The sequence below is a fragment of the Gossypium raimondii genome, chromosome 7 (genome assembly GCF_025698545.1).
Source record: "Gossypium raimondii isolate GPD5lz chromosome 7, ASM2569854v1, whole genome shotgun sequence".
Lineage (NCBI taxonomy): Eukaryota > Viridiplantae > Streptophyta > Magnoliopsida > Malvales > Malvaceae > Gossypium > Gossypium raimondii.
This window is the reverse complement of record NC_068571.1, coordinates 43,613,504-43,637,283: the sequence shown is the minus strand read 5'-3', so window position 1 is coordinate 43,637,283 and position 23,780 is coordinate 43,613,504. Positions and strand designations below refer to the sequence as shown.

The following is a 23,780-nucleotide window of genomic DNA, read 5'->3' as shown; positions in this document are numbered from 1 at the left end:
AGGGTAAATTGCATCTAAGGTCGCTAAATTAATAGTAAGTTTATGTTTTAGTTATTTAATTTTAAAAAGTTACAAAATGATATCATTGAATAATTCAAAAGTTTTCATTTAAATTCATTGTGCTATTAAGATCGTTATTGTATTGCTTTCTGTGCTCAGATTGCCTATTCCAATATTGAAAGTTCTCTTCCCTTTCTATTCTACTCTTCAGTTTTTTTTTATGAAATAACTTTAAATCTCACGAATTTTTGAACAAATATCTAAATAACTTTCTTCTTTTATATCCGACATTGACCTTTAAATCAACTTGAATTTAAGATATATTTTTCTAGTCGTTAATTTGTAATTATCTATCGTCTTGATCTTAGAATCATCGTTTAGAATTAACTAGTCAAAATTAAAAAGAAAAAAGAAAAGAAAGTAGCATCCTAGTAACTTAAATAAAACTTTTGAATAGTTTAGTGACTTAAATAAAACTTTTAAATAATTCAGTGATCATTTTGTAATTTTATAAAGTTTAGTGACCTTGGGTGTAGTTTACTATTTTTTAAATGTAAGGGTTTGTTTATTTATTTTACTTCTTGAGTTAATTTTACTTAAAGTGAATAAATTATAGTTTAGATTTTAAAATGTTGGAAGTCCATAAAGTATTAATATTATGTTAACAAAGATAATTAATTTGCTATTTGATTTAATGTACAATGATTAATTTATCTATAAGACAAAATATTATAAGGAGGACCATCTTAGTATTACTAAATCCAAATGCAATATTAAAAGTTTTAAAAGGCAATAAATATATGCATTTCAACCTACCAGTGAGAGAAGAAATGTGTTGCCATAAATGTAAATATTCCATCTCTGTAATATATTAATTTTAATGTGTTTTCTAAAAAGAAAATTGACTTTTCCTTGCCAATGTATGTCTACATGAACCTATTAAAATGGGTTTATTATTATTTAATTAAAGTAAAAGACTAAAATATGAATCCATGTGCTACAAATTTAAACAATATGTGGATTTATTAATAAATGCTGGCATGTTAGTCATTATGGAAATTGTTTTCCCTGCCTCTTTTATATTTAAATTATAATTAATTAGAAATTTGAATTAAAAATATATGCATGTATCTCGATGAATAGAAGAATATATCTTAGATCTAATATTTTAATCTGATCATTAGTATTGAAGATCGGAGAAAAAAGTTATTTAAATTTTATTTTGCAGGTTCATGACGTTTAAAGTTGTTTTATGAAAAAAGTTGAACTGTAGAAAAAAGAAGAAGAGATTTCGCTTAGTATAGACCGTGCAAATGAAGAAGACCATGCATCAATGATTCTAACAATCCACTGACTTAAATGAAACTTTGTAGAATGTAGTGACCATTTTATAACTTTTTAAAATTGAGTGACCAAAACATAAACTTAATAATAATTTAATGAGCTTAGCTATATTTTAGCCTGGATTCTTTTAATCCGAAACTTCATGTTACCCACAAATTTATGAGTTGAATTAAGCTTGTGTAGTATAATTTAGTTGGAGTATCACTTTCCATGATATTTCTTTGTTATTAAAATATATTACCTCACATGAAAGAAATGGTGTCCCATGTGAAAGTCCATGAAAATGAGATCTCATTCAATGGAAGATTGGTTTGGCATTAAAGCAGTGTCTTTTTTTTTTGTCAAAGGAAGTTACTTTGTAAACAAAAATGGGGAACTTTCCTTGGGAAAATACTGAACAAGTTCCAAAAAGAGGACAACATTTAAAGCAAAATTGATATATTGGTTTCATTAAAAGAAATAATTGATTTACAGAGCGTGAACATTTAGACAGACAAGCTATAACATATATGGATCGACTTCTCAAATAGTGGATGAAGTATTTCTACTCTACATAAATTTAATGCCTCAAAATTTCAACAAAATTTAAAAGAATTTCCTTATAAAAATAATATCCAACTCAATCCAAACACTTTCCATATTTCTTTGCAAAAGGAGTGAAAATTCCTCAACAAATATAATAAAAGATCACCCAAATAATAATTAAGTAAAATGAAGAATCTTACTATCCGGCGTAGACCTGTCCATGGGCCGGGCCGGGCCCATAAAAATTTCAGCCCGTTTACTAGGCCCGGCCCAAAATATGGCCCTGAGATTTTGCCCAGGCCCGGCCTGGAAAAAATATGGGGCCCGAGCCCGGCCCGGCCCGGCCCGTTTTTAATTAAAATTAAAATTACAATTATTTTTTTAATAAAATTAAAACTAATTGTTATTAAAATTAATTGTTAGTAAAATTATCAAATTATTAATTGTTAATTGTATTAATTGTTATAATAAAATCTAACATTTGATTAGTAAATTTATCAAATTATTAACTGTATTAATTGTATTAATTGTTGTAACAAAATCTAACATTTGATTAGTAAAACAAACTTGATGTTTTATTATTATTATTTTGTAACACTAGTCAAGGAAATGAAAGTAAATAAACTTAAAATAAAAAACTATTATATTTTAAAAATAATATATATATATATTTAATATTTTTCGGGCCGGGTCGGGCCCGGGCCAAAAAAACTTGCCCGAGGCCCGGCCCATTTTTTAAACGGGCCTAAAATTTTGCCCAAGCCCATATTTCGGGCCTATATTTTTACCCAAACCCTCCCATATTTCGGGCGGGCCGTCGGGCCGGGCCGGGCCGCCCGGCCCATGGACAGGTCTAATCCGGCGTTAAGCTATATTTTTCTTTTCACTCTTTTAAAAAATAAAAATGAGAAATGCTAAACCTAAAAAATATTTTTCATACAAATATAAAGTTGCGAAAAAACAAATTTGTATATAATAAATTTATGATAATCTAATAATATCGAACTTGATTATTAGTACAATAACATGAAGGAAAATTTTTTATTACATAAATTACAATAGTTAGACATAAAATAAAAATAATTAATATAAATTTACACTTAAACTTAGAAAGATGAGTAATAGCTATAGTCAAAAATATGACCTCTTTAAACTAGGTGAAAAATTTTCCTCCTTTTACTGAAAATAAGTAATAGAAGTAGCTAAATATTACTAATTGAATTAATTTATTGCTATCACATATATTAAAACACGTATAAAAAGTAATACTAACATAATTTATTGACAACACATCGCATGTGCATATATATTATTTTTAAATTCTTATTTTGAAAAGAAATTAGTTGAGAATAAAGAAAATAGGCAGAGGGAAAATTAAGAATATTTTGTATTCTCATTTTTATATATATTTACTTTTTATTTCTCCTTTCTTTTCATTAAATAATTCAAAATATATATTTTTCAATATTAGAATTAAAATTATTTATTATCTTTTTTATTTGAAATTATACCAAATTATAATTTTATTAAAAATAAAAATAATAAATAGTGAGAAAAAATGGGTTAAATGGGTTAAGCCAGCCACCAAATTAAGAAGCCCATAAATTTTGTCAGTCCATCAAAAAAGTCCATTCTGCTAACAAACCCCAGAAAGAAAAAAGAAATATATATTGTCGAAACTATTTTTTTGAAAACAAAAATTTAGTTGTCGACTTTAAAAATAAAAATGGAGTCGTCACCGATCCTTTATTAGGGTGTGATCGGCTCACCCTAAAAATTATTTTGGTCTACGAATTTTGAGAAAACGAGTTCGGGAGTCATTTACGCACGAGGAAATGTTAGCACCCTCGTAACGCCCAAAATCTGTACCAAATTGATTATTTAATGTCTTAGTGTCGAGGGCTAAAAAATATTTTTAAAACAACTCAAATGATGAAATTTGAAAAGAATAATCAATTGTTCAAGTCATGTAAAGAAATCGAGTCCCAATACGTTAGGGTACAATTTCTCAAAATTCCCGAACTTTGAATATCACTTTCTTTTTTATGTGAAAATCTTCATTTTGAGAAAGTAATATGTCACGCCCAATACATTAAGACACAATAAGTTAAGTTCCCAAAAATGATTTTTTATTCTCATGCATTTTGAATAAAGAATATTCTCGGTTATTTAAGACTAACAAAGAAAATTGAAACCCAATACGTTAGAGCTCAATTTCTCGAAAATCTCAAACTTTGAATATTGCTTTTATTCAAAAAAACCTTTAAATCAAGAGAAAATGACTTTGATGTATTGTTAAAATCAAATATAAAAAATGACAAAATGTTAATACACAATAAAACAAACACTTTAATATGAATTATATATATTTACAAAAAAAGAACAAAATATATATATAATATATATAAATAAACTATGGAAATATATATATATATATATATATATATGTGTGTGTGAAAATCTGTATGTATATAAAGGTATATATAAAATGAAGTATATAAAAATGTAAGTATATATAAACTATAAAAACAATATGTATGTATATAATATAAAGAAAATGTATGAATTATAAAATGAAATAAATGTATATGTATTATAAAACGTATGTATGTTATAAAATAATAATAATAATAATATCATGATAAAATAGTATAACATAATTTAGAAAATATAATAATAATAAAACAGTTTAAAAAAGGGTTAAACTGAACTAAAAGGGAAAAAATGGGTAAATTCGGAGTAAAAAAAAACAGGACCACATTGACTGCGCGCGCAAGAGTGGAGGACCAAAAGGGAAATTATCTCCTCCTTCCAAAACGCTGCGCAGCAAGGGACTAAATTGAAATGGACATCAAATATGCGGCCTAATTTAAAACAAAACAAAACTGGTTTAATTGAAGCACGTTGCAAAAGGGGGGACCAAATGCGCAATTTCCCCATTAGCCAGAACGAGCGGATCCTCCCCTCCGGGTCGAGTCACCACGCGGGTCAAGCCTGGGAAAACGGCGCCGTTTTGAATGTTATTTAAAACAATTTTTTTCTTTCAAAATCATTTACAACCGAATGAAAAAAAAATTAAAAAAAATAAAACAATGCTTCTTTGGTGCTCTGCTAGGGTTTAACCCCTAGCGTCCTAGCGCCACCCCTCGCCCCGTGCCACGGCCTAATCGTCGTCCCGGCCTCCGACCGCGACGGAGGGGGAGCCGATTCGACGGTTCGGCGAAGCAGGTAAGCCGTCTCTTCCTTTACTTCTTTTTATTATTTCTTTTTTTAAAAATAAAAATAAAAAGAAGAGAAAAACGCGAGAAGAGAAAAAAAGAACCCGATTTCACCTTGAGAAAAAAAATTCTGTATTCTCAATGTTCTTTTTCCTATTTTGTTGTGTATATTCCCCCCTTTGTTTACAAAATAGAACAACATTATATAGCCCGAAAATAATAGAAAAAAAATCTATTCTCTATTTGAATTTTTTCTTTAGCTTCGCTGTTATCTTTCTGTTATTTTCCTTCTTTTTCGTTCTTTGTTTGTTTCATTTGTTGCTTTGCAGTCTCTTTGAAGCGTCTTGTGGTGGGACGCCTTGAGCGTGGTCATTGAGAGCGGCAATTTGAGCAGAGAAGCTAGGGTTTCTTTTTTGGTTTTAGGCTGATATGGGCTTGGGTAAATTGGGCCTTAGATGGGTTTAGGCCAGCTATTACAAAAAACGGATTGCCTGCTTTGTTTTGTGCGGGCCCGGGCCAATTGGGCTTATTACATATATAATAGATTAAATGTGTTTATGGGTCAGGTAGTCCAGCCGGCCGGATCCGTTTTGGATCTGATTTAGATTTATATTTTTCAGTCTTAGTCCCACGTGTTTCAGTATTTATAAAAAAATATAAATATTAATATAAAGTTATTTTTAAATTATGAAATAAGCCTTTTGGGTGAGTTTGGGCAAGTCGAGCTTCTGTTTTATTCAACCTATGAATATCTCTAAATACTACTAAATATTTTTTATTACTTTTTAAAAATGTGTTTTTAAATAATTTTTTGATTGAACTAATTTCCAATTAACTCGTGACCGTATTTCTTTCAAAACTCTTATAGTATAAATACATAGAAATGAGTCAATCAAGTCTTAACTCGATTAGCATGGGCATTGTTGCTAATATAGGAGGACGTGGGTTCAAGTTAAGTTCATTAACTCACATAGAAATGTATATGTACTTATAACCAAATTGTTGAAAACTATAGGTAGTTTCAGGCATTGTGTCAAAAAGAGTAGATATAATCAGAACTTATAATGAGATTGTTAAAAAAAATAGAAATAATTTATATTTTCCAACCCTAGCCCGACCTGTTTCACTATTTGTAAAAAAAAATTATAAATATTAATATAAAATTACTTTTCAATAATGAATTAACCTTTTGGGCGAGTCAAGCTTGAGCCTAGAAATATTTTGAAAACGAGTTTCAACTTTACTCAACTTATGAACACCTCTAAATATCACTAATTATTATTATTATTATTATTAAAAAAATTGTAGTTTTTAAATAGTTTTCTGACTAGTGTATATCGTTTTCAAAAATTTTATAGTATAGATACGTAGAAATGGTTTACATGCTCCTTTGGAGATCATTGTAGCTTTGGCATAAAAAAAGATAATTTATAATTCCAAACTCTCAATTTCAGAAAATTCACAATCTAGTCATCTCTTGTTAACATCATTTTGTCTTCCCTTTTGATTACTGTTAAGCCCATTAGATTCAGAGTCCAAATCAGCAGTTCCGATAACCCGAACCGACATCGCATAAGATATTTCGGATCATATCCAGCTTCTTAAAGCTTGAGCCCTTGAGAAAAAAAAATCGTTCGTACCATTAACCACCAAACCCCTCAATAAGAAAACATCGTCCCATCCACTAATGTGTCCGACCGGATCTATACAACCCAAGTGAGGGAAAATCCGGCATACGCAGCCTTTTGCACTTCAGTCTAACTTAAGTACCGGAGTGTGTTCTAAAATCGAACTCCAACCCTAAACCTCTTTTTTTTTTAAACTCAACAAATCATTATATCATATGTACATATACATCTCTTTAATAGTTAGTAAAAAGAAACCCTAATGTGTAGTCCATTTGGTGCTTCAACTCTTGGAAATTTCATCAATTTTTCTCCCCCAATTTCTTCCCATCTGCACTCCAAAAAAGAAACCCATTAATTAAGATCATTAACTTTGTTAAACAAATGTATTTTCGGATTAGAAAACAGTGATTAAATTATGTTACCTGTATCTAGTTATAAAATAATGAAGAAATGTTGAAATTTCTGCAATTCCTAATTCTTTTCCAGGACATTGCCTTGTACCTCCTCCAAATATCAAGAAATTACTTTGAGATTCCAAGCTTTTGTCCTACATTCATTAATACTTTCATATCATTGATAAAAAAATTAAATAAAAAAATGAGAAAAATATGATCATTACTAACCATCCATCTCCATGGATTGAAAGCTAATGGATCAGGATAGATGAAAGGATCATAGTTTATCTCTCTTGTATATACGTAGATTCTCCATCCTTTAGGGACCACAAATCCTGACAAAAAGAAAAATGAAAAATTGGGGATTAAGTTTGTGATTTGAACCCACAAATTTATGTTTTGAAGTGAACAGGCAGTGCTACTAGACCAAAAGCTGGGATTCAAGATTAAGTATGTTATTGAACTTTAAAGTGACAAAGGCCCACCATTTTATCTAGAGGGCCAATGAAAATCTAATCATTTGGCTAACTGAGTTTCTAAAGAAAAAGTTTACCTTGATATATATATACATTGAAAAAGCTACCTTTCTTTTAAGAAAATCATTGAAAATAAGACCATGAATGATCCATAGGGATTGCCTAGCTGGATTGGTAGGCATTCCATGTAAATCATGATAGACCTAAGCTCCACATAGGGAAGATCATTTCATGTCCATTACGTTTTCCTTTTTACACACATACACGTGACTATGGGTTAAATCACCATTTAGAGCCTAAAATTGGTAACTCTCACATTGCGATCTACACTTTTTATTATTTTAAGTTAGTCCTTAAATTTAATAATTGTTCTCATATTGGGGCCTAAACTTTAGATAATTATTCTCACGTTGGGCTTGGCAATTGTTCCCATATTGAGACTTAAACTTAGCAATTGTTCTCACATTAGAACCTTATTTTAGGGCTTCCAAGGAAATATCAAAGATTAACTTGAGCTAAAAAAAGTTTAGGCTCCAATGTGAGAGCAATTGCCAAATTCAATGATTGATTTGGGCAAAAAAATGGTTTAGGGTCTAATATAAGAGTAGTTGCCAAGTTCAAGGACTAATTGACAAAAAGTTATTTAATCTAATATTTATATTATATATAACTTTTGCAAAGTGCAAACTCAGCTTCTTGAGCCCATAAAGCTCATATTACAAAAGGTAAGGACCAAAAAGAATTATTTTCAATATATGGATCCCACACTTTAATAATATATCTATATATTTAAATGCTCACTTACCATTTAGTTCCATTTCTTCAGTAGTTTTCCTTAAAACCCCATTAACAATAGTAGCTAATCTTGAAGTCTCAAAAATCACCTGCATAAAAAAACAAAATCACTATTTAGTTCAAAAGAAATTACTTATTAATAAAAATAATTGTCTCAAAAAAAAAAAAAAAACCCCACAAATTTTCTTACAGCTCTAGTGAACTTCATTGGCTTAAGATCATTCCATTCAATCGGGTCCTCTGGTCTTTTCTTTTCTCTAATTGCCATATGTTCTTTCTGTAAATTTGTTCATCAATAAGTCAAAAAAATTTCATTACCAAGATATGAAGAACATGTTTTCTTTTTCTTTTTGTTACTTACTCTTAGTTCTTCAAGAATAGATGGATGATCATGTAGGTACTTAACGGCCATCATCGATGTCGTCGACACGGTCTCGTAACCAGAATACAAGATGGTAATGATTTGATCAATGATCTCATCATCACTTAATTTGTATCTATTATTATCATCTTTGCTCATCAAGTAAGCAAGCATGTCCTTGTGTGATTCTTGATTGCCTCTTCTCTTTTCTATTAGTTGTTTTAGTATTGTAAGTATAATTTTCCTTGCCTGCAAGGTGATAAATGAACAACTTAATCGACTTGAGACTATGGAATGTAATGAAAAACGAAATGCTGATGGATATTTTACCTTAAGTCCTCGTCGATAATTCGTACCGGGGAGATCGATAGGCAGCGATAAAGTCCCCAACACTAATTTAAAGAACTCAGGCATGAATTCTTGTGCTATTGAAGTTGATTCAACAGTTGCAATTTGTTTAAGTGATGATAAAAATGCCATCTACAGACATACACAAAAATACATATTAGAAAAACAGAGGAAAACACCTATGAACTAATGCAAAGCTGTAAAAGAAACAAACCTGTTTGGTCTTTTCTTGAATGTCAATGATTTTATTATCCCAATCACTCACAAAATTTCTCATGAATTCATCTATTTTAGGCAAAAGTTGTTGTTTAATCATAGTAGGACTAATGAGAGCCAGCAAAGCTCCTCTCATTTGTTTATGAGTAGAACCATGAACAGCTGCAATGTTACATTTACCCAAGATATCTAACATGGACTGTGGATAACCAGGAACAAGACCTTTAGCTTCATTCATTAGTATATATCTATTAAGCTCTGGATCCATGGAAACAGCTGTAGGACATCCTAGTATATGTGATTTGAAGAAACTCCCATACCTGTAAGAAGGACCAAAATGAAAAAATTACATAATGTTTGAGAACATTTGAAATGAGAGCGGGGGAGGGGGCAGTTTACCTTGCTCTTTGGTTTTTCATGAAATTAGGACCTTGTTTGAGAAACTCTGTGGTTTCACCAAAGATTGGCCAACCCATAGTACCAGGAGGCAAACCTTTTTTACTGAACTTAAGTTCATTCCATCTTAACAAAGCAGTGCATATAGAAAGGGCCAGAATGAACAGCAGTACCAAAACCACCATGAAAAGAGCCATTGTTTTTTTTTCTTTCTTTTTAAGATCTCCAAAAGCTCTGCAAAAATGGTTATCGGAGTTCCCTCATAAGTCTACATATACTAGAGAGGTGCACACACACCCATATATATATAGGACTGTAAAGTGTTAAAACCCATAGTCCCACACACCCCTCTCTCTATGTATAGTCCATTGACAGATAAAAGAAATATAGGCTGAACCATGCAGCTCATTAGGAAAGGACCCTACACCTTAAAAAAGATTTTCAAGGAAAGTATATATATTTATTTTAAACATATTGAAAAAGAAAAAAGAGGAAGAAACAGACTATGCAGATTAAGATATAATTCATTCTTCAAGAATACGGGGGCATGAATGTTTGTTTGATAGTTAAGATTTTACAGTCTTCTACCAGTAGAAGTAAAAGTAAATTAATGTCAATAGTGAAAGAGCAAACCGATTTTTAATTAAAAATTTTAATTTATTTTAATATTAAAATTAATATTATCAAATATATAAAACTAATGTTTAATTTTTAAAATAAATAAAATATAATATAATTTAGCTTTAAATGAAAGAACTGCATTGGGAGAATGAACCCAATTCTTGTCTATTTCTTCACATATATATATGTGTGTATGTATGGAATTACAAAGAAATTATTTGGATATAATTGGTATGAAAACTAGCTGAAAGATGCAACTAATTCAGTCAAAGTAAAATAAAGGTAAAGGTAGGAAATGTGTGATGAGGGTAAGAAGCACATGCATACCACCCTATTGGACCTAAAAATTATATATCTCTCTATATTACATAATATAATATATTATATATAAACTTACTTCCAAAGCACAGTGCTTCACATGTCTGTCAACAAGATCTGTTCATGGATATACAAAAAAGACCACTAAAAGACAGGCTCTTGGTTACCATGTGAATAAGTGAAGAGAGAGATAGAGAAAGGGGTTTGGTTCCATTGTAACTACTAGTTTCAAGCTTTTGACTGCCCCTCTTTGGCTAAAAGTACCATGGGCGTTTTCTCTATTAGGGTTAAAAATTGGTACATTATTTTAATTTATTTTGAAAGCTTGAAATTATTTGTGTCTCAGGTTTGTTTTCAACAGAGACTTAGATTGATTACGTGAAGAAGTTGAATTCTTTTGCTTTCTTGTTTACTTTTAACACATTTATAATTATAATTTTGAAATTTCATTCTCCACTACTGCTAGAGATTTAAGTTTTGAGATTTTATTCATTTAATTAATTTGATATTAAAATCCAAATATCTAAAATTTTAAGATTTAATTATGAATTTCATCCATTTTTTGTTAGGATTGGATTAATTTTTCAATTTTCGTAAAATAAAACCGAGGGGCTAAATTCTCCATTTTAGCATGCTAGTGAAATATAATGGGGAAAAAGAAAACACTAAGCATTTGTCTTGATGTAAAATTGGAATCAAGAAAACCCTGAATTTCTTTTCCAAGAATTAAAGTCATTTCTTAGGTAGAGTTTAATTAATTTTACTATTACTATGAACTGACCTTACTAATTATCATTCAAACAATCTTTTCACTACCTTCAGTAAACAATCATATTATTTAATTAAAAAATATTGTTAGGAGAGAAAAAACCCCAAGATATTGTCTCTAAACCATTTTTATATATCACTTTTCTTAAAAATTAATTCCCAAAGTATATATTAAATATTAAAAGGCACCATCTTTATAGTTTTTTTATCGATATTGTACTTTTAAAAGAGTCAATTTTGATTACTAAAGAATTATTTTTTAGTAAAATATTAAATTTTAAATAAGGTAGTCCATGATATTTTTAAATTTTTATGAACTTATATCATTTTTATTTTATATTTTGAATAAGTTTTAAATTATTTGTTCACATGATTATAAAGTAAATAGTATCATGTAAACATAAAGTACACATAAATAATCACATAGATTATGACACCAATATCGTTAAAAATTAATATTTTAATCTACATTTTATTAAAAAAAGCGATTTAACTCTTTTGAATTACTAATACAACTAAAAAAGTAAGGATAAAACTAAGAAAGAGAAAAAAAGGTTTAAAAGTAATTCTTATTTGTTAAAAATAAAATGAGGTCACCACTCAAATCATAATTATGCAATAATTATATAGAAAACGATTTAGAGAAAAAGGAAGCATGGTTTAAATCCAAAAAGGGTACAATGAAAATTTGGAGGTTTGCAATTAGAATAAGATATTAAGGCTAGTCTTATACACTAATCACATCAATTGACTAAAAATAATAAAGATTGTGGATTTGGAATTTTGCTAATACATTACTTTTTTGTAATTGCGTGGAAGATTTGGATGTTTTATTATTTTTGATTGATTGGAATATAAATAAATATGTATGTATGAGACAACACAATCCGACCATTGCCCTGAATTTGCTTAATTTTTCCGAAATTTCAGCGACATTTTTTTTTGTTTTAATCTTTCATAATTAGTAGGGCATCAAATAAATTGCATATCCTTTAAAAAAAATATGAAGTTGGCATTAAAATAGCAACTTTAATCCTTAAGTTAGGGCAAGATGTGTGCTTTTTCAAAGCTTTATTGACTACACTACTAATCAATTGAATATTAGTTGAATTCACAATCTTTTAATATTGTTGATTTAAAGGTAAACGTATTATAGAGAATATTGTATTCTATTTTATCTTAAATTGATTCATGTACATTAGATCAAAGAGTAAATTGACCTTTTGTTAAAATTATCATCCATCTCTACTATTAAAAAGCGATCTCTATATCATAATGATGTACATGCGACATGCTACGTGTAATTGTTTGATTATTTTATTAGGTACACTAATTTTTAACAGTAGAAATGGATGAATTTTTAACAAAAAATTAGTTTACTCTTTTTTGTGTGTGTGTGGATAATAACATAATAATACTATATCCAGGGTGAAGCCAGAAAATTTTTTGAGGGGAGCCGAAATAAAGTTGTATATTTTTATGATAGCAAAAGTGAAATTTCACTATTTTAATAGCCCCTATCTTTATAATTTTTAAAGGATTAAATCAATTTTTTTTTCTCATTTTTGGGGGGCCAAAGTGTAATTTTACCATATATTAATTTAAAATTTTAAAATTATAAAAGGGCTAAAAGTGAAAATTTCCATTTTAGGGGGAAATGGGGCCCCTGCCAACCCCCCTTGGTTCCGCCCCTGACTATATCAAATTAAAGTGAACAAAAAACACCTAAAGCATTGTATTGCTCAAGCGTGTCAATTAACTGCCTAATCACATCTTCGAGCACCTGCATACCAACAAAAGACATTTTGGTTATGAAATCAGCAATTTGATTACACTCCTTAGGCACATGACTTATCATCCAATGATTTTTGCTTTGTAGCATTTGCTGAATTGGCTATAAGACTAGTTTACTATTTAATCTAACATGTAAAAATAATTTGCTCATTTTTCAAGTAAAAAAGACAAAATATAATCTAATTTTTAATATAAAACCTTCATAATAGTTTTAGTTACTTTTTAAAAATTAAGCATTAACAAAAATCACTAATTGAAACTTGGGTAAAATTATTGATATCCAATGAGGATATTATTTAATAAATAAAATTTAAATTACATTTGGAAGATATTAAAATTATTTTAGTATATTTTTGTTAAAACTTTGAGCTGACTTTGCTTATTCCAAGCGAACCCATAAATACTTTTAATACAAATACAATACATAATAAAAGTTAAAAATAAATAATCTCCTAAAATTGTAGCCTACATTCATAAACTTTAAATTTTTCATCATTGGTATTGTGTTAAAATTATAGTTTTAAACTCCAATAAAATAATGACACCTCATTATTTTTAAAAACATAAAATTAATATTATATATTCTCTAATTCAATTCAATTTTAGTTAAAACATTTAAAATCAAATAAGTGAAATTATTGAAAAGAAAAAGAGGCATTAGCAAATTTTATTTATAGTTTTAAATTGTTCATGTAAATTGCTCCTCGGCTTTGCCTTTACAATCTCATTTTCCAAGTTATTCTCTTCCCCACACCGCCCTTTCTTCAAGCTCAATCTTTTATTACCTCCACCACCATTACTGTTTTCTTCAGTAATGCTGCCATTTTCACCTTTAACTTCATCACTCTTCTTCATTCTAGTTTCCCACAGAGAGCCTTCACCTCTGCCCAAACTCAAATCCATCTCTTTCTCCCCTATTGCTAATGGCTTCGACGACTTCTTTTTTTTTCAACAATTTGACTTATTTGATTTTAAATGCTTTAACTAATATTATCATTATTTAATTTTTAGGATTATCTTAATACTAGTTATTTCGGTGTGAATCATTATATTGATAAATAAAGCATGTGTGAATTTAAATTTAATCAATATACAGAGAATAAAAGCTTAAAATTCTCAAATTATTGTTCTTGAGATTTTTGTTTTAAATTTTAAAAAATCAAATTTTTTCTCAAATGAGATTAATAATTAAATTTGTCAAACTATGAATTCGTGGAGTCAATGAATCTGGATTCTCCTCGAGAATATTTAATTGTGGTGTTCGTGTGAGTAGCGACATTGAAACGTGTGCAGCCAGGATGGTCCTTTTGTTATCGAAACATTCATCTTTGCATTAAATTAATACTAAATAGGCTGCTGCCGGTGGTAGCAGCAACCACCCAACCATTTTGCATTTAATCAAAACAATTTTATTCTTAATTTCTGATATAATATAATATTCAACTGTGTCAATTGGGTTATCCATTTTTTAAACTTTAAAACATTTTAATTACATCCTTAAATTATGTGAATAAAATTATTTTATTCTTAAAATGGTTAATTTAACTGTTATGTAAGATGTTAGATCTTATGTGACATGATTTAAAATAAATATTAGTTTTGAGGTTCAAGCTTTTATAAAAACTGATGTTCACTCTATCTTTTCTTAGTTTTACTTTATTTTTAGTTTTTAATTTTAAAATTATGTCACAACATTTTATTTTTCTTTAAAATTTTATTAAATTATGCCATATAAAATTTTACGTGTCACTTAATGATTAAATTAACAGTTTTAATAATAAAAGATCTTACTCACAATTTAAGGGTAGGATTAAAACATTTTAAAATCATAATTTGAAAATATCCAAATGCAATTAACTCTTATTATTCATTAAAGTTTAAAGTGGTACATATATATAATTTTTAAATTATGATTCCTTTTTACATAAAAATAATAATTCACGGTGTTGCAAATAATCCCTTTTTCTTATGGGTAATCTAGGTTTCAAAATTATCGAATAAAATCATGAAAGAAAAGGCAAATTACACAAATCTTTTGGGCCTAATCAAACGTGTTTATATTGAGGTAAAATGACATATATGAGATTTTTATTAAAATTTCTATTTTTTAATAATTATCTAATAAAGAAACTCCACAAGTAAATTTAAAAAAAAATGGTCACTTGGTATGAAAATATATAAAAATTAAATAATCAAAACATATCTTAACTCTACTTATAAAATTAAAATCAGCTTTGTTAAAACTTATTTAATCTCTTATTTATTCCAAATCTACTCCAAAATTGATATTGACTTTTTGTTGAAGTTGATGGCTTGTCTTGAAGTGGAAACAGATGGTGACTTGAAAGAAAGTGTAGGATCCATTTGGGATCCTTAGAAAAGGGTTTGACACTAAAGAAAAATATATGCATTTCATTCTTGCTTTCAAAAAAATTTTCAAGTAGTTTGAAAACAAAAATAAAAGATTGGGTTTTTAATGGCCAAGAATCATCTGTCTTAATTCTTACTTTTAATCATATTTACTTTAATGACAAATTTGAATTATTAGAATTTTAGCACATGCAAATCCTTTTTATATTTATTTTGATTTCAATCTAATTACTACTTTTAATAAAAAAAATAAGATTTTAGTTTAGTGACAAAGTTGATTTATTTATGCAAATATTTATTTTATTTTTATCTAAACTATTAGTAAATTTACGTTTTGAAGTTAGGTGATTTAGTGAGATTGAGTATAATTTACCCTTTCAAAAGGAATAAAGTTTTAATGGCCAAAAAGTGATTCTTAGTTTTAATAATAAAATGGTATTTACCGATAAAATTTTAGTTTAATGAGAGTTGAATTATTGGAATTTCATTATATTTATTATGATTTTAGTTTATTACATTTTGAGGAAATGAAAAATAATAAATTTTTTTGAAAGAAAACGACAATATTGATTGGTTAGAAATGGAGCAAGGCCTTAATCTCAAATTTTATTGCTTGTGAATAAGAAAACCATATTAAAATTTCACAAAATTTTCAAAAGAAATTTGAAATACAATATTTAGTCGATTTTAATATAAAATATTGTAAAGAAGTATTGCCGACACAAATATTGGTATTTGATTGGAAATACCCAATAAACCCCTAAATATATATTCAAAAGAAAAATTTAACACATCTTGAAACACCCTCTCTATTTGGTTTAAAAATAAGATTACTTCAAACTGATATTATAAAAAAAAAAAATAAGGAATAACAAATTAAAATTACAATTCAATCAATTAAATCATAAAACCTTTTTATTCTAACAGTTGCATGTCTAGTCGATAAAAAAGAATGTTTACCCAGACGCACACATGCAGCTCACAATTTAATAATAATTTGAGTACAAAAGTTGTGATGTCCAGTTGTTGCACTTGCACGAGGGCCTCTTTTTTGTTTTCTTCTGCTTTTTTTTTTTAAAGATTATTTTTCCAATTCATTATCGACTAATTTCCAGCCCTACGCACATATATAGTTTTTTATTGGTTCAACAGATTCTTTGTGATTCAACTATTATATGATGTTTGTGATTGAGATCTTAGATTTAATGGTAAGGTTTTGAGATTTCATGTAAATTATTGTGGGGTTTTTAAGATTTTACTACGCTTTAATTAAATTTTATGATTCTACTTTAAGTTCTATTGTGTTTGTATTATAATAATTTGATTTTAACAATAATTATTTGAATATGTATTATTTGTTATTATACTTATACTTATAATTATAGTTGTAATATTTTTTTTGTAAAAAAAAAATCTCATTATATGAATTTTATACAATATTAGGTTAGATGAATTATCAAATTTCAATGCAAGTGATTTGATTAACTTATTTAATCTAATTTCACCTACGTAGGCAGAGAGCTAGAGAAAGTTATGATGGTAAGGAAGACAGGGTGTTAAGGTTGAGTTCTTAAGGTTGCTAGAGGGGAGAGATCATTTCTTCATCATTTCTCAGGGTATTTATAAGTGGGAGGCCCTGGGTCTGGTAGTGCCATGTCATTGATAGTACGAGTGGTGGCTCGCTCATGTGATTAGCCAAGTGGGCCAATTGTCCTTAAGCGTGGTATTGTTCTAACATTCCCTTTGTTGAGGTAGTATAAAGTTGTTACTCCTCAATGGTCCCTCGGTAGTCCCCGTAGTCCCTTCTTGGAGATAAAGGCATTCCCACTAAAAAGTTGATAGTATAGAGGACGAGACATGCAGGTGGCTAGCTACTGGGTGATGTAGGGCGAAACTCCAGTCGGACGATACAAGGTAGAAAGTCATCCAACGGTGTCTCTCAAGTCTCAAATAGCCACCTATGGTGCCATGTGTTTGAGAGGTGTAGGTATTACAATTGTCCCCCCCCCCTAAATCAAAAGGTAGGTTATAAAATGGCTTGTTTTAAAACCTTTCGTAGGCAATCGTAGCGACTAGTAATTGACATAGAAGAAGTGGCAAATGGTTCAAAATACCAAAAGGTACTTGTGCGTGCCAAGGATGTTGCTGGAGATGAAGAATCATTTTGAAGATTCTAAGACATTTGCATTAAATGAAAAACTAAGTCACAATTTATGGGGAGGGGGCTAATGATGAATCGTGTTATTATAGGGGGCACGTGTCCTGATGGCATTGGCTGTAAAGTGTTGAGACTATTGCATTATGAAACGCACCATGTTGAGACAATTGTTATACCCCTTACACCTTTCGGACATATGGCACCACGAGAAGGAACTTGAGAGACACCTCTGGATGACTCTCTACCTAGCATCGCCCGACTGGTTTTCTACCTTGCATCACCCGACTGGTAGCACCTGTACGCCTCGTCCTCTAGATTACCCATTTTTTAGCGAGAATATCTTTATCTCCAAGAGGGGACCATCAAGGGACCATTAGGGCGTAACAATCTTATAGTACCTTAACAAAGGGAATGTTAGAGCAGTACTACACTTGAGAACATTTGGCCTGCCACTTGGCCGATTGCATAAGCGGACCACCACCCATATTGTTGGTGACGTGGCACTACTAGACACGAGACCTCCCCTTATAAATACCCTGAAGAACGATGAAGAAAGTATCTTTCCCCTCCTACAACCTTAAGCTTTTAACCTTAACACTCTATCTTCTTTACCATCCTAGTATGTCTTACTCCCACCTTACTTTGACTCTCCGCTTATTTATGTGAACTGACCTCTTTGTGACCACCACCCTCTCCTCCCATCCCCTTTCTTGTTGAACACTTCTATCAACAATAATGTTGGCCAAAATAACTTTTGATAATTTTAATAACACTAAAACCATAAATTTGGCCAAAAATAGCACTTACATGATAAAACGAGTTGCAATAAAATTTGAAAGTAATTAAAATAAGTTTAGAGTCAGTAGATTTTGAAGAATATATAAAGGAAAAGATGCATGAGAAAAAAGGCAAAACATTGCCACCAAGTGTTAAGGTCATATAAGTGTGAAGGTCATGGTATCTTTAAGTTAAATTCATAGCGGCTTATAATTATCGGAATATTTTGAAAAATATTTCTAAAAACTAATTTTTTTAAAATTTTTAATAAAATGGTTTATTCATAGCAGTAAAAAGAAAAAAGAAGTGGTTTGTGGGGTTTTAATTCATATGATGATTGAGTGCACGTGTGGTTACTTCTGTCCACGTGCACTTGTTTTGTTCACTGATTTTTTCACCTATCATTTATTAACAGCATATTTTAAATATAAAAACAAATATCTGAATTATTTGGAATGGATCCCTCTTTTCTTTTTTACCTTTCTTATCCTTCTTGCCACTACTTCACAAATAATAGGGTAATTTATATTAATACCCATTGTATTATTAGTATTTTCTTTTGTCACCCAACTATGAAAAATACAAAATTACCACTTAACTATTTAATTTTATCTTTTCGGTCACTAGCTAGTTAACGTCAAAATAGAAACAATAAAAATCCAAGATAGTTAGGTGACCATAGAATATAACTTTTCATAAGTCAAGTGATCAAAAGAATTTTATTAATAGTTGGGTAATTATTTTGTAATTTTTCATAATTGAGTGACTACTACTATAATTTACCTAAAAGAATAAAATCCCAATTTTAATTAGAATTGTATTTGAATATTTTAATTTCACAACTAAATTTAAATATTATCATATGCTTTTATTTTTATTATACTTCAAATAGGATATATGTCTTTTTTTATTCTACTTATAAAATTTAAAATTTAAAAACTCTATCGACAAAATACCAAATAATTTTATTCTAATTTATCTTTTTGTCTTTTTCAATAATTTTATCTTATAGAATTAAATAAATAACATGTATAAATTCAAGGATTCAATGCTGCTTTATTCATTTATGGTAAAAGTATTGGAGGCATTGTACTAGAAGATGGATTACATTTTACCTCTTCTACTCACAGATAGACAAATTAGTCAAGGTATAATAGATTAAAGAGTAAATTGATCATTCCTAAAAATTTCATATATTTTTATTGTTAAAAACGAGTCGATAAACATCGACATTAGGAACACGTGACACGTCAAATGTAACTGTTTGGTTATTCTGTCAGTCACACCAATTTTTAACAATAAAATCAAATAAAAATTTTAATAAAAAAATAATTTACTCTTTGAACTAATATTTATAGACAAAATTACTTTTTCTTTTTTAGTAAAAATGAAAAAATGTCAAATACTTTTATGGTAGTTTTACCTTCATTTATATATATTATAGCAGCGGCGAATGCGACAAAAGGGACTTCACGTGTGGTGGTCCATCCTCATTCTTGGACATATCAACCTATATATAATGCTTACATCACTTTTGTTTTAAACCCTCAATGCACACGCGTACATATATATTTTAATGTTTACATGTGTGTGTGTTTGTAAATGGATTCTGATACTCTGCACCAAACAAGTTGCCATGGATTTTTACACTTTGGATACCGCCAAGGCCAAGCAACTCATCGGTGCTGCCAATTCCCATATATTTATTGCTTATGGAAGGCACAGAAACTGAATCAATGACATGCTTGTCTCGTCACATTACAATCAAAACCTCATTTCATCACCATACATGTATTATATTTGGGTAAAAGTATCGATATACTGTATTAAGAGTTAAATTGTATTTTATTTTTTATTTTAAAATGAGTAGATTAATTATTATATGTTAGATCAAAAGAGTAATTTGATCATTTTTGTTAAAATTTTATCTATTTTTACAGTTAAAATCGACATGATTGATTGAATAACTAGATAGTTACACGTGACGTGTCACGTAAACCTCATATTGATATAAATGAACTAATTTTAATAATAAAATGAATAGAATTTTCAACAGAATGACTAATTTATTTTTGATTTAACGTCAAAGATTAATTTATTATTTTTGAATGTAAAAGATAGAATACAACCCAATTTTAGTATAAAAATTTCCATAGTAATTTTTTCTTCATATTCCAATATATTTATTCCTTAAGGAAGGCACGAAAACTAAATCAATGACATACTTGTCTCTTCAGGTTACAATCAAAAGCTCTATTCATCACCATATATACATAATATTTGGGGTAAAAGTATAATAAAAGTATTTGTATTAAAAGTATAATAAAAGGATTTGTATTAAAGGTCGATTGTATTTTATTTCATTTATTCAAAATATAGGTAAATTAATCATTGTAGGTTAGATCGAAAAGTAGATGATCCTTTCTATTAAAATTTTTATCTAATTCTAGAGTTAAAATTAGCGTGATTAATGGAATAACCAAACAATTTTACGTAGCGTGTTACATAAACCTCATTCTAACGTACAAGAATAAATTTTTAACGATAAAAATGATTCAATTTATTCTTTAATCTAATGTACAATAATTAATTTATTTATTTTTAAATAAAGAAAACAAAATATTACTACTTTTTAATACAAAGATGTCTATCATACTTTTATCCGTATTCCCATATATTTATTGCTCATGGAAGGCACATAAACTGAATCAATGAGATGCAATCTTCACATTACAGTCAAAACATCAATTCATCACCATACATATATATATATACATCATTACTTTGGGTTATGTCCACCGCACCATATGTTTTAAAATTATGATTTAGGTTTTGGATTAGTATTTAGGTTAATTTTCATTTTAATATGTGAAATTTAAAATTTGTATTTAATAAATATTAATATTTTGAAGACTTAATTAAAATATTTTAAATTATAAAAATTAATTTAAAAATTCTGGTCATAATTTGAGACATCTAGTGTAATTTACTAATTTAAAATAAAGGGTTGAATCAATTGAGCTAAATTAAACTAATTTTTCTACTTTGATTTATTCAAATGAATTCTACAAACCAATAAAACTCCTATGATTCAACCAACTACTTTTAAAGTCTGTACCATTTTCTTCGTTGGAGCTTAATCATGGAAAGAGTTTGGGAAGTAATTTGTTGAGTTTTTATCAAGTACCATTAATAGATTCATACTACTATGATTGCAACTAATAGTTGATGGAATTTAAATCAAAATAAAATTTAAATTGAAAATCCACACATAATATTTACATTTGTACGACCTTATTTATAATGATTCATATTAATAGTAACTGTTTATATAATTATAATTGTGATAATAGATTTCGAATTTAATTGTTAAAAATTCAAAATTTTTATCTATTTCAATAGTGCCAGAGTCTCATCCACAACATCACTCCTTTTCTTTGTACGTACATATTGAAATATACTTGCAAAGAAACAACAAATTCAACTTATCAAAGAAGCATGTTACCGAACATTGACATGTCAAAATCTATTCTTGTTTTAATTTGAAACATTGAGGTAGACAAATGACCAAAAAGCACGAAAATGATTTCTAACAAAACTCTGACGATTAAAAAAAACCACAGCAAAATCCAAAACAAAAAAAAGAAGGAAAACAATCCAATACACATATGATACACGAAATGTAAATATCAACAACATTATTAATAAAGGAAAAAATAAGGAGGAGGATGGGGTGGTACTAAAGAAGATTGATTTACCCTAACAAAGAGTATAGCTAGAGAAGATAAATAAAAGGAAGAAAGAGATTGAGAGGTTAAAGGAGAAGGTAGAGGGCTTTAGGGTTGCTATTCTTTGTCGTGTTAAGGGGTATATAGTGGAGGTTCTTTGTTTGCTAGTCCAGACGTGGCAAGATGTTGCAAAGAAGTTGCCATTAGAGAGTACGTGAAGGATGTGTATAGTGAGACTCATTCTATTATTATTGTGAAACAATATAAGGTTGTTGTGCTCAACTGGGGTCCAATGTCTTTCAAAAGCGGGTGCCTATCATTCGGGTAGTTTGCTTGTAAAAGTAGTTAAACAAGAACAATTTGAAGGGAGCATGTGGTCAAAACTTTTCTACTAAGATCAGAAGGTTAGATGGAAACAAAATGTTCGGGAGGCCGAGAGGGTCAACCACCATATCTGGATAATGAAAAGAGGAGAGTTATTTACATGCATCTCTTAGGTAATTTGTCATGCTGATACGTTTCCATATCAAAAGTGGCATAACAATAGTTGTCCCCAAGTTAAAAGGTGAGTTACAAACTGAGCCACCTTAAAACATATCGATCTTGCAAATTGTGCAGGAGGCGAAATGATTAGGAGGTATGCCAGCGGGTAGTCAAAGGGGCATATATAACTGTTGTTGAAGGTAAAAAGCTACTTGTTTAAAAGATTTAATTAAATACCTTAAACTGTAAATCGAAACATATGTTTTGACTTTTGGAAAATAAAGTAAAAAAAGAAGAAGAATGTAATGGCTCATATGGGGTACGAAATCTAGAAGGAAAACCTTTTTTTTTTTTTTTGCTTCGTGCATGCTTTGTAAAACATAAGATGCCCTTTCAACACACTTCTCAATCAATGGGCCATTGCTCGGATCCTGACTTTATACATAAAACAAAAAACATTTGATATAGTTTTTGTCATGAAATTAAATTGAGAGACCCCTTCAATTGGGGTTTACAGCAAAACATGCATGCATTATTGCTTAAACAATGCTATAATGGAGGAACTGAACATCAATGTTTCATGTAACGTTGATCGGTCTTATCATAGTCATATCATGTTCTTTTTTTCTTCTTCAAATAACACATAATATTTATACAAACTTAATTAATTCAACGCACCCTCATAATTTTGTATATTATTAGTATTTTTGAATTTTACATAGGAATAAATTAAAATTTTGTAATTATTTATTTGATGAAAAATATTTTTAATTATTCTGATCAATATTATTGAGATATCAAATCAATTTAAAATTAAACAAGCACAACAAATTTAATTATATATTATCAAATTCAACAATCAACAAATTAAAAATTAGGTGAAAGTAACCGATAGTTTCGTCTAAAGGGACTAGATCAAATTAGTCTTTTATTATTAAATGTAGTAATTTAATTCCTATACTATTAAAAGAATCAAATAAGACCAAATTTTAACATAATTAGCATTTAATGTTTTTAAAAATATTATCTAATGTTTAACCATGAGCGGTTCCAAGGGATTG

At 28.9% G+C, this 23,780-nt stretch overlaps 1 protein-coding gene across 1 annotated transcript; it reads right to left on the bottom strand.

Moving 5' to 3' along the window:
- Window positions 1-6,501: 6,501 nt before the first annotated feature.
- LOC105789387 (cytochrome P450 85A) lies at window positions 6,502-10,010 on the bottom strand. Its single transcript, XM_012616778.2, has 9 exons — window positions 9,706-10,010; window positions 9,305-9,626; window positions 9,073-9,222; window positions 8,743-8,991; window positions 8,572-8,658; window positions 8,392-8,470; window positions 7,339-7,445; window positions 7,138-7,262; window positions 6,502-7,043 (listed from the first exon to the last, which is right to left on the bottom strand). Exons 1-9 carry the CDS (start codon window positions 9,897-9,899, stop codon window positions 6,956-6,958), a joined length of 1,401 nt encoding a protein of 466 aa, XP_012472232.1. The 5' UTR covers window positions 9,900-10,010; the 3' UTR covers window positions 6,502-6,955.
- Between the last annotated feature and the right edge of the window lie 13,770 nt (window positions 10,011-23,780).

Excerpts from the sequence above, each read along its gene's own strand:
- LOC105789387 (XM_012616778.2), bottom strand. The coding sequence starts at position 9,899 with ATGGCTCTTTTCATGGTGGTTTTGGTACTGCTGTTCATTCTGGCCCTT. Across the intron at positions 8,992-9,072 it reads ATTATCGACGAGGACTTAAG|GCAAGGAAAATTATACTTAC; the intron begins GTAAAATATCCA and ends ATCACCTTGCAG. Across the intron at positions 7,263-7,338 it reads TCAATCCATGGAGATGGATG|GACAAAAGCTTGGAATCTCA; the intron begins GTTAGTAATGAT and ends TAATGAATGTAG.